Here is a 12,157-nt window from a genome sequence, read left to right as displayed (position 1 = left end):
TTCTTCAAAGTAGCCACCTTTTGCTTTGATAACTGCTTTGCACACTCTTGGCATTCTCTTGATTAGCTTTAAGAGGTAGTCACCGGAAATGGTCTTCCAACAATCTTGAAAGAGTTCCCAGAGATGCTTAGCACTTGTTGGCCCTTTTGCCTTCACTCTGCGGTCCAGCTCACCCAAAACCATCTCGATTGGGTTCAGGTCTGGTGACTGTGGAGGCCAGGTCATCTGGCGAAGCACCCCATCACTCTCCTTCTTGGTCAAATAGCCCTTACACAGCCTGGAGGTGTGTTTGGAGTCATTGTCCTGTTGAAAAATAAATGATGGTCCAACTAAACGCAAACCGGATGGAATAGCATGACGCTGCAAGATGCTGTGGTAGCCATGCTGGTTCAGTATGCCTTCAATTTTGAATAAATCCCCAATAGTGTCACCAGCAAAGCACCCCCACACCATCACACCTCCTCCTCCATGCTTCACGGTGGGAACCAGGCATGTAGAGTCCATCCGTTCACCTTTTCTGCGTCACACAAAGACACGGTGGTTGGAACCAAAGATCTCAAATTTGGACTGATCAGACCAAAGCACAGATTTCCACTGGTCTAATGTCCATTCCTTGTGTTCTTTAGACCAAACAAGTCTCTTCTGCTTGTTGCCTGTCCTTAGCAGTGGTTTCCTAGCAGCTATTTTACCATGAAGGCCTGCTGCACAAAGTCTCCCCTTAACAGTTGTTGTAGACTTGTGTCTGCTGCTAGAACTCTGTGTGGCATTGACCTGGTCTCTAATCTGAGCTGCTGTTAACCTCCGATTTCTAAGGCTGGTGACTCGGATAAACTTATCCTCAGAAGCAGAGTTGACTCTTGGTCTTCCTTTCCTGGGGCGGTCCTCATGTGAGCCAGTTTCTTTGGTTGGTTTTTGCAACTGCACTTGAGGACACTTTCAAAGTTTGCCCAATTTTTCGCACTGACTGACCTTCATTTCTTAAAGTAATGATGGCCACTCATTTTTCTTTACTTAGCTGCTTTTTTCTTGCCATAATACAAATTTTAACAGTCTATTCAGTAGGACTATCAGCCGTGTATCCACCAGACTTCTGCACAACACAACTGATGGTCCCAACCCCATTTATAAGGCAAGAAATCCCACTTATTAAACCTGACAGGGCACACCTGTGAAGTGAAAAACATTTCCGGTGACTACCTCTTAAAGCTCATCAAGAGAATGCCAAGAGTGTGCAAAGCAGTCATCAAAGCAAAAGGTGGCTACTTTGAAGAACCTAGAATATAAGACATATTTTCAGTTGTTTCACACTTTTTTGTTAAGTATATAATTCCACATGTGTTAATTCATAGTTTTGATGGCTTCAGTGTGAATGTACAATTTTTAAAGTCATGAAAATACAGAAAAATCTTTAAATGAGAAGGTGTGTCCAAACTTTTGGACTGTACTGTATATAGACTAGAAAACAAAATTATATCTATATTTTGCCATTTTTATATTTAATAAAATTAAATAACAATGCCAAGGACATAGGATAAGATAATTATGACTTAGTTCTCAGTCTTGATTCTGTTGCTAGCTTGAACCAAGGCTCTGCGACCTAGATCTGTTGCAAATATTTAATGGGTTGGCCAGCATTAGAGAGAAACATATCTTTACACATTGTTACAAACACATAACCTGACCTGAGCCATATAGTCAAATAAGTCCCAACCACTCATCCACTTGTCTTCCTTAAAAACTGCATTGTGAAGAATCAGTGTTCGTCACATCTTTATATGTCACTGTGTCCTTTAGAAACCTATATGACACATTTCACAGACTTCCAGAGAAGGATCAGAATATGTTCCCAGTAGAAGCAACCAGATGTGGTACACATCATAAGTGGAAACAGATCCTGGAAGGACAGACCCTCCCCTCCATGAACCAATCACACAATGCAGCTACAATTGGGCTGCACCCTGGGGAAAATTCTTTCATCTTAAGATTAACTCATATGGTGCCACCTACCTGTTTTGCATTGCTCACCCACAGCGTAATTGAGTGAAAACGGAGAAATCGTCCTTGTTCATGCTGAGTGAATGAATAAATAATTACCGTATGTTTCATGTTTAGATTTTCAAAAATAATTATGATAAATGGGAGAGGTTTTTTTATCAAATGAAGCTCTTAGTAACTATATGTAGGTGCGAAATTAAGTAGCAGAATAATTAATTTAATGAATGTCAAACAGGTAGCGGCTGCTGTTAGTTGTGTTATTCTCACATTCCATTGCTATGGGGTTCTGTATTATCGCTCGTCTACACAAAGTGAACTAGCGTATTGCACTTGTTATACTTATATACAATGACACCTAGAAAGAGTCGATACATTATCATGACTAAGGTCTGAATTGAAGATCCAACAGAATTAATGCAAATGGATTACCCCTAAGAGTATGACCCCATGAGACAGATCTATTGCAGCTTTAGTCGGCAGTTTCATGCATATTTTTAGGGTTTGCATAAATCCATGCACATGCTGCAGAAACGTACATTTTTTTATTTACTTAAACGCATGCAGATAACATTATTGAATACTTTGTGCAGATATAGATCAGAACTAAATGAACTAAAGTCTCCTATGCATTACCCTCTGATTATGAAGCATTATATGCACATATATCATGCTTTATCTTCTACATAATGCTTTATATATGCAATGTCAATAATCTCAGGTATGCAAAAAGTGACAAGACTATCATTTAATTCACAATAGTTTTCTAAAGTGATGCTGACATGGATTTAATTACTCATCTTTATTAGTCGATGTTGGTAATCATGTAACACAAATACCTGTTCTCCTTTGTCAGTATATGATGTCTAGAAAAAAAGACCAATACAAAAATTGTTGTTAAGTATGATTGATAGTTGAACATATTCTAACCCTAATATATAAATACATAGATGCATTCTTATTAAATAATGTCCCAATATAAACCATTGTATGAGATAATGAAAACTTACCATGGTTCGAAGATTGATTTCTATCAGTGAAAAATACTAATATGCCAGGAGTCAGATGCTGGAGACACCTCATATAAGACTTGGGAGCTAGGACATCCCATGTGTGCTCCTCCCTAGCCTTTGTAATACGAGGCAACATAATCCTTGCACATGATGTGTCTTGTTGCGTAATATGTGTTAACTGTGAAATAAACAAATAAGAGCATAAAATGGTAATAATTAAAACATTTCATTTATATAATGATTAAAATATGGACAGATGAAGGCAAATAAACCTCATTTACAACAATAACTAGTTGATGTTAATTCACTGACACTTTAAAAAAAATCATACAGTTGTAATGATGCGAATAAGATATGTAGATGGGTATGAGAATACATACACTCCTCAACATAGCAACACCAAGAAAGACAAGTCATGGAGTTATGGAAATCACAGGATAGATTGACATGTTAATTGTCACGAAACCACCGGTCACCGTGTCCTAGGGACGTAGTGAGTGACAGCTCAGCCGTCCGATAGATGGCAGGGGCGTACTAGGCTGTCAGTATTGTGTAAGGGATAGCCCAGCTGCCCAATCAGGACTCGAGCATTCTGACTATTCTCATGCTAATTAGAGATGGTACAGCCGCCTAGTCAGGCGTTGGGGTGTGCTGGGCTGTACCCAATGCAAATTTGCCCAATTGCCCAATCACAGGCTGGGCCTTCTGGGCTTCCTCCAGGTGTCACCATTTCTTGGCGATCACCTGACTAGCTGGCTGGCAATGGTCAGACCATTTTCAGTCATAGCTCTGCTTGGTGGGGTTCGTGCCTTGCACGTTAGTGTTCTGCTCTTCTGATGTTTTGCTGCCTGACCTTGCCTTTGACTATTTGTTTGCCTAGCCCCTTTGTCTCTATGTGCACTGTTTTGAACTGCAGACTTCAGACTGTGACCTGTTTACTCCATTATCTTACCCCTCTGCCTTTGAGGTGCACTCTTGGTATTTGATCCTGGACTTGTTGACTCGCCTGTCTCACGGCTTGTCTGTGAGAAGTGATGATAGCCAGTATCACATTAATTATATGGAAATGATGAAAAAATGGAAACAAAATTTTCAAAAAGTCTAAATGTATTCAGTTCTGAGTATTAGTAGCACCACGCCTTGGCATCCTATCAATAAGGTTATTAAAGGGAACCTGTTATCAGGTTTATACCGCAAACTTACGTCATCTATTAAAAGGCACTGAAAAGCTGATTACATCCATATTTTTATTTTTAAAAATCTGGGTTTATATTATAGAGTGTAAATGTGATGCCAGTGCAGTGGGCACTGGCGCAATCTGCTTAGCTTACAGATCACATCAGACACTGTCCTGCTGCTCATTTCCGTGGCAATTTTTCTATTGAAGAGGTCTGTGAGTGTATGCTGCGATCTGCAAACTATGAGGATGACGCCAGACACTGTCTCCTTTATCAGGACCTTGCTGTGCATTCACTGCCACAGGGAATTAGGGACCATCATTAGATTTCTGGCAGGAGAGGCAGGTCATTGAAAGAAGAGTGACAGGTGAATCACTGATAGAAGCCACATGGCAGGTGGGGAATAGGGAAGAGAGGCAGCAGAGCTGTAAATCCAGTGCTTAATCACAGCACTTGTGGCTTATTTACATGACAATTCAACAATAAATTTGTCTAAAAAATTAATCCAGATTTCTAAAATAAAGGAATGGAGGTAATCAGCATTACAGCGCCTTTACATAGTTGGCATTTGTTTGCGGTACAAAAACTTGATGACAGGTTCCCTTTAATAGTTGTCTGAGGAATGTACTACCTTGCTGAATGCACTTGGGCAAGCAAATCTTCAAGATCCGCTGCTGGCAGCTCCCTTTGCAATGGCCGACCATTGATGTCCCAGATGATGTGCTTGATGGGAGACAAGTCCAGTGACGTTGCAGGCCATGGTAGCACGTTTAGGCCACACAGGCTGCTCACAGTAGCTTGAGCAACATGCAAACTGGTGTTTACATGTTGAAAAATGGGGCACTTTGTAAAAATGGCCATAACACTGATTGAAAAGGTTGCTGCTAGCTGCAGATCTTGATGATTTTCATACCCAAGTGCATTCAGTGTGACAGAACATTCCTCATACAACCTTTAATAACTTCAGTGATAGCAGCCAAGATGTGTAAATGGATATATTTTTGCATGTTGCTTCATACTCAATACTGAATAAATTGAAATGTTTTGAATTTTTTTTTCCATTTTTGTTTATTTCCATATCTTTAACATATCTAGCAATCATGTGATTTCCATATTTCCGTGATTTTTCCTTCTTGATGTTGCAATTTCAATGTTAAGGAGTGTATTGTATGGTATGGTCCAGACAAATATTTATAATAAATAAAGTTACATATGTAAAGGTGCATGAGCCAGTCACCAGGCAGTATCTGTGTATTGTGAGACAGTGAGGGGAATCATATGCAAGGGACGGTATGTATCCACCAGGATGCGCATAGAGGCATATGGAACTCGCTGGAGTGCATTACAATCAAAGTCACAGCTGTGGTTGCAGTGCAAAATAAAAGTAAGTGTGGACTGGGTCAAGCTATTTTACCAAGTCAGATTAAGAAAACCTGACATGGGCTTTTATTTTTGGAGTGATCTACAGGATGGTAGTGGGGCGGGTCACTCCCTCCAAGCCGGGTTTTACAAGTGGCTCATGGCCACAGTTTTTCATTTAAACCTGTAGCAAAGGTTTGGGTGTGTCAGTGTTGGGATTTCTAGCAGCAAAGTAGGAAGCTCTGTGCACTACAGATCTGTGTGAAGGCTGAATACAGGCCTGTGAAGGCAGCATAACTGATGCACCCATGAGTGACACGGCAGTGCAGTCTCCCATGGCAACAAGGTATGAAGTGCTTTTGAGTGCTGGAGTATGAACCAGGCACTGCAGAGCACCATTATGAATATAAATACAATTATAAAAATCAAATTTTCGTAATACACTGAAAGGGGTTATCTCATCTTCATTAATGGTTAAAATTGCAAAGTTTTAAGTTTCGTTTTAAGAATGGAGGGATTTTTAATTCTATAGTTTACAGCTTGTTTTCAAGATTACTGGCCACCTTCTGTAAAAGGAGCATGAACCTGAAAGGTGTTGGCTATACAATCTGCAAGAGCCGCTCTGAAGGCCCTACTCTTCTCCAATGCTGGAGAGGCAAAGCTACCTCTCCTAGCATCACCGGGGAGCGCACAGTTTTGGTCACCGTCTAAGCCATGCTGACAGCCCGGACTGTCAATATTCAGGAGTCCGTCGTCCCCCCCTCGAAGCAGAAAGCCTGGAGGCTTAAACGTCACAAACCAGTGAATATTATAGTTATGGCATCCTTCTAATTGTAACAAACTGTATAATAGTTAACATATTTTATATGGCAATCTGTAAATGGTGTAAAAAAGGGCACAAATGTTTTTACCTCATAGAAAAAGTTAATATAAATGTGTCCTGTGTCATGCTAACAGTAATGACACGAGACCAGCGCCGGACAGGGACAAAAAAGCAGCCTTGGCACACAAACCCTACCAGCCCACATACTATAACACTCCCCACCCCGATCAAGGAATTTTGCTTTACTTTATTATGTCCCTCACCACTCTCTTAAAGGAGTTATTTCAAGACCCACATGTGAATGGTGCAGCAGTGTGCATGATCCACCACAGCTCCACTTACATGGTGCTCTTCAGAGCTCCGGTTCTCAAGATCGTGGGGTTCCCAGCGTCAGATCACCAGTGATTGGATAACATCCAAACTTGTGATAACCAATTTAAACAGCTTTTCCAACATTTTTTATATTAGAAAATAATAAACCAATAGTGATGCTCCTGAACAGAGGCGTATATAGAAATCATGGGGCCCCATAGCAGAAGTTCTAATTGGGCCCTCTCACTCCCCCAAAAGAAAAAAAAATATTCGGTGGGGTCGAAACGGAGTATATCTCACAACTTTGCAGCCATTCAAAGAATTTTCCAAAGTATGATGGCAACAAAAGTGCCCCACAAACACTAAGATATAATGCACTCCCCATAGTCCTCCATTTAGTATAATGCACTACTCATAGTCCTCCATATTGTATAATGCACTCCCCATAGTCCTCAATACAGTATAATGCACTTCTCATAGTCCTCCATATAGTATAATGCACTCCCTATAGTCCTCCATATAGTATAATTCACTCCTCATAGTCCTCCATATAGTACAATGCACTCCCCATAGTCCTCCATATAGTATAATGCACTCCCATAGTCCTCCATATTGTATAATGCACTCCCCATAGTCCTCCATATAGTATAATGCAGTCGCATAGTCCTCCATATTGTATAATGCACTTCCCATAGTCCTCCATATTGTATAATGCACTTCCCATAGTCCTCCATATAGTATAATGCTCTCCCATAGTCCTCCATATTGTATAATGCACTTCCCATAGTCCTCCATATAGTATAATGCACTTCTCGTAGTCCTCCATATTGTGTAATGCACTCCCCATAGTTCTCCATATAGTATAATGCACTGCTCATAGTCCTCCATATAGTATAATGCACTCCCCATAGTCCTCCATATAGTATAATGCACTCCTCATAGTCCTCCATATTGTATAATGCATTCCCCATAATCCTGTATGCAGTATACTGGCCACCACAATGTTCTCACTGATTTAAAAAAAAAAGAAACAAATAATAATACAATACTCACTTCTCCTCCTCATTCCCATGTAGCGTCATCATTGCACCCAATGCGCTAAGATGTCAGATGCTGAGGAAGAATGATAGGGGAGGAAGCGTCAGCTGACGCTCCCTCTTTTATCATTGCTTTCGACTGTATCGGCATCCAGGATGCCATATGTGTGAAAAAAAACGCATATAGGGGGCTGACTGCGGCATATACAGCATATAGGGGGCTGACTGCTATGTATACTGCATATAGGGAGCTGGCTGCGGTGTATACCGCATATAGGGGGCTGACTGATGTGTATACAGCAAATAGGGGGCTGACTGCGGCTTATACAGCATATAGGGGGCTGGCTGCGGCATATACAGCATATAGGGGGCTGGCTGCGGCATATACAGCATATAAGGGGCTGACTGCAGCATATACTGTACAGCGTACAGGGGGCTGACTGCGGCGTATACAGCGTACAGGGGGATGACTGCGGCGTATACAGCATACAGGGGGCTCACTGCGGCATATACAGCATATAAGGGGCTGACTGTGGAGTATACAGCATATAGGGGGCTGACTGCGGCATATACAGTGGGTACGGGAAGTATTCAGACCCTTTAAATTTTTCACTCTTTGTTTCATTGCAGCCATTTGGTAAATTCTAAAAAGTTCATTTTTGTTTCTCATTAAAGTACACTCTGCACCCCATCTTGACTGGAAAAAAAAATAGAAATGTAGAAATTTTTGCAAATTTATTAAAAAAAGAAAAACTGAAATATCACATGGTCATAAGTATTCAGACCCTTTGCTCAGTATTGAGTAGAAGCCCCCTTTTGAGTTAGTACAGCCATGAGTCTTCTTGGAAATGATGCAACAAGTTTTCACACCTGGATTTGGGGATCCTCTGCCATTGTTCCTTGCAGATCCTCTCCAGTTCCGTCAGGTTGAATGGTGAACGTTGGTGGACAGCCATTTTCAGTTCTCTCCAGAGATGCTCAATTGGGTGCGCTTAGGGTCATTGTCTTGTTGGAAGGTGAACCTTCGGTCAAGTCTGAGGTCCAGAGCAATCTGGAAGAGGTTTTTATCCATGATATCTCTGTACTTGCCCGCCTTCATATTTGCTTCAATTGCAACCATTCGTCCCGTCCCTACAGCTGAAAAACACCCCCATAGCATGATGCTGCCACCACCATGTTTCACTGTTGGGATTGTATTGGGCAGGTGATGAGCAGTGCCTGGTTTTCTCCACACATACTGCTTAGAATTATCACCAAAAAGTTCTATCTTCGTCTCATCAGACCAGAGAATATTATTTCTCACAGTCTGGGAGTCCTTCATGTGTTTTTGAGCAAACTCTATGCGGGCTTTCATATGTCTTGCACTGAGGAGAGGCTTCCATTGGGCCACTCTGCCATAAAGGCCCGACTGGTGGAGGGCTGCAGTGATAGTTGTAACAGGTCTGGGAGGCGGAACCTCTGAGCTACTATACAAGGGGGCGGTCCTTGTAAGGGAGCGTGTGGCGACCAGGGAAGACGGGCAGGCAGTCACAGCAGGTGACCGAGACAGTCTCTGGGTGAACGGGCTGGAGGTCACGGCAAGTGACCGGGGTAGTCTCTGGATGAACGGGCTGGAGGTCACGGCAAGTGACCGGGGTAGTCTCTGGATGAACGGACAGGAGGTCACGGCAAGTGACCGGGGCAGTCTCTGGATGAACGGGCAGGAGGTCACGGCAAGTGACCGGGGCAGTCTCTGGGTAAAGGGTAGGTACGACCTGTGATGGCTGAGCCTCCAGGTAGGCTAGCAGGCAGATGGTAGATGTGTGCTCCCAGGTGAGCAAGCGAGAGTCTCTGGATAAACGGGTGGTCACAGCATGTGACGGCGGAGCCTCCAGGTAGGCCAACAGACAGGCAGCAGATGAGCGCTCCCAGGTGAGTGGGCAGGAGTCTCTGGAATGGCAAGTGGTCACAGCACGTGACGGCGGAGCCTCCAGGTAGGCCAACAGACAGGCAGCAGATGAGCGCTCCCAGGTGAGCGGGCAGGAGTCTCTGAAATGGCAGGTGGTCACAGCACGTGACGGCGGAGCCTCCAGGTAGGCTAGCAGGCAGGTAGCAGATGTGCGCTCCCAGGTGAGCGGGCAGGAGTCTCTGGAATGGCAGGTGGTCACAGCACGTGACGGCGGAGCCTCCAGGTAGGCTAGCAGGCAGGTAGCAGATGTGCGCTCCCAGGTGAGCGGGCAAGCTGGTCCATAGACAGACTGACAGGAGTAGGAAGGCAGACCGTCGGACCTCAGGCTAGCAAGCAGGTAGGAGGAATGTCAGGCAGGAAACAGACAGCAAACTGGCAGGTTTCTGGCAGGTAACTGGCAGGTAACTGGCAACGGGACCTGAGGGCTGAAGCAGAGTAGTGAACAGTGCAACAACATTGCTCGGGCACCTCCATTTTGGAGGAGGTGCCTTATATATGGTGAAGTCCTCCGGCCATTGGCCGGGGACTCCTTAGGACGGCGCGCGCGGCCCCTTTAAGAGGGAGGGAGCGCGCGCCCTAAGCACAGTGGCCGGGAAGGAGCGCGCGCTGCCAGCAGAGCGGGAGGAGGACGCCGGGCTCGGAGCAGAGGGGTGAGGGGAACAGCGTCCCTGCCTAGCAGAGAGCAGGGACGCCGGCGCTACAATAGTTGACTTTGTAGAACTTTCTCCCATCTCTCTACTGCAGATCAAGTCTAGACCAAGACTTCTGGTGGTCCCAAACTTCTTCCATTTAAGGATTATGGAGGCCACTGTGCTCTTAGGAACCTTGAGTAATGCAGAAATTATTTTGCAACCTTGGCCAGATCTGTGCTTTGCCACAATTCTGTCTCTGAGCTCCTTAGGCAGTTCCTTTGAGCTCATGATTCTCATTTGGTCTGACATGCACTGTGAGCTGTGAGGTCTTATATAGACAGGTGTGTGCCTTTCCAAATCAAGTCCTATCAGTTTAATTAAACACAGCTGGACTCCAATGAAGGAGTAGAACCATCTCAATGAGGATCACAAGGAAATGGACAGCATGCGACTTAAATATGAGTGTCTGAGCAAAGGGTCTGAATACTTATGACCATGTGATATTTAAGTTTTTCTTTTTTAATAAATTTGCAAAAATATCTACATTTCCGTTTTTTTCCAGTCAAGATGGGGTGCAGAGTGTACTTTAATGAGAAAAAAAATGAACTTTTTAGAATTTACCAAATGGCTGCAATGAAACAAAGAGTGAAAAATTAAAAGGGGTCTGAATACTTTCCATACCCACTGTAGGGGGCTGGCTGCGGAGTATACAGCATATAAGGGGCTGACTGCAGCGTATACAGCATATAGGGGGCTGACTGTGGCATATACTGCATATAGGGGGCTGATTGCAGCATATATAGTATATAAGGGGCTGACTGTGATGTATACAGCATATAAGGGGCTGACTGTGACGTATACAGCATATAGGGGGCTGACTGCGGCTTATACAGCATATAGGGGGCTGACAGCAGCGTATACATCATATCCATAGATGATGTATAAACCATAGTCAGTCCCCTATTTGCTGTATACACTGCAGTCACAGCCCCTATATATGTATATGATGTATGTGAGTGCTGCAAACACTAAGGGTGCTATGTAGCCAGGACTAACCCAGATCCTGGAGATGGGGGAAGATGATAGGCTTCAGCGGTTGCTGGGCGCGCAGAGGAGCAGATCCAAAGGGGACGCATGCTGGTGGCAGTGGTATCTCCCACAGCTGGGGGTAGCAGAAGAGCAGATGATTCCATGGGGATGCACGCTGGGGATGCAGGCTGGGGACGCACGCTGGGGACGCACGCCAATGCCGGGCGTGAGCTCCGCCCACACTGATATTTTCTGATGCAGGTACAGGTCTGCGTCACACTTGGCATCATCCCTACGCGCAGGAAGTGAATGCGCGAGTGCGCGTGCACACTGCCTGTGTGCAGGGGTCTTAAAGGGCCAAGATCGAGATTTAAAGGGCTTGTAGCCTAAAACGGGGCTGGCGGCCCACTCCTCAGTTCAGTGCTGCAGCCCAGCGGGCATCTGCCCGCTTGGGCAGATGCCTAGTCTGGGCCTGCATGAGACCACTCATGTGTTGGGTTGCTTTTCATCCTAGTCAGTGGTCTCACCCACAATTTTATCTAAGAACACTGCCATCAATAAAGAGCTTTATCTAAACATGCTCATAGACAAACTTCTCCCAATGATCCAAAAGCAATTTGGTGATGAACAATGCTTTTTCCAGCATGAGAAAGCATCGTCATGAGTCAAAAGTGATAATTTAGTGGTTCAAAAAAATTACAATTCTGGGTCCATGACTCGGAAATTCCCCAGGTCTCAATCCCAGTAAGAACCTGTGGTCAATTCTCAAATAGTATGGTGGACAAACAAAAACACAGAAATTGTGTTTAGACAAGAATAGGTTGTACTAATCAG

General features: G+C 44.0%; 1 protein-coding gene across 1 annotated transcript in view; it reads right to left on the bottom strand.

The window, feature by feature from the left end:
* Positions 1-3,129, bottom strand: part of HPD (4-hydroxyphenylpyruvate dioxygenase) — a 60,476-nt gene extending 57,347 nt beyond the window's left edge. The window contains exons 1-3 of the mRNA XM_073676268.1: positions 3,003-3,129; positions 2,832-2,858; positions 2,008-2,070 (exon numbers count right to left, since the gene is read on the bottom strand). Coding sequence (XP_073532369.1) covers positions 2,008-2,070; positions 2,832-2,858; positions 3,003-3,005 — 93 coding nt within the window. The 5' untranslated portion in view covers positions 3,006-3,129. The remainder of the gene's footprint in view (positions 1-2,007; positions 2,071-2,831; positions 2,859-3,002) is intronic.
* Between the last annotated feature and the right edge of the window lie 9,028 nt (positions 3,130-12,157).

This window comes from Phyllobates terribilis, unplaced genomic scaffold (assembly GCF_046119375.1).
Source record: "Phyllobates terribilis strain yellow unplaced genomic scaffold, ASM4611937v1 Scaffold_1__5_contigs__length_1240528914, whole genome shotgun sequence".
NCBI lineage: Eukaryota > Metazoa > Chordata > Amphibia > Anura > Dendrobatidae > Phyllobates > Phyllobates terribilis.
This window is presented reverse-complemented; position numbering and strand designations above follow the sequence as displayed.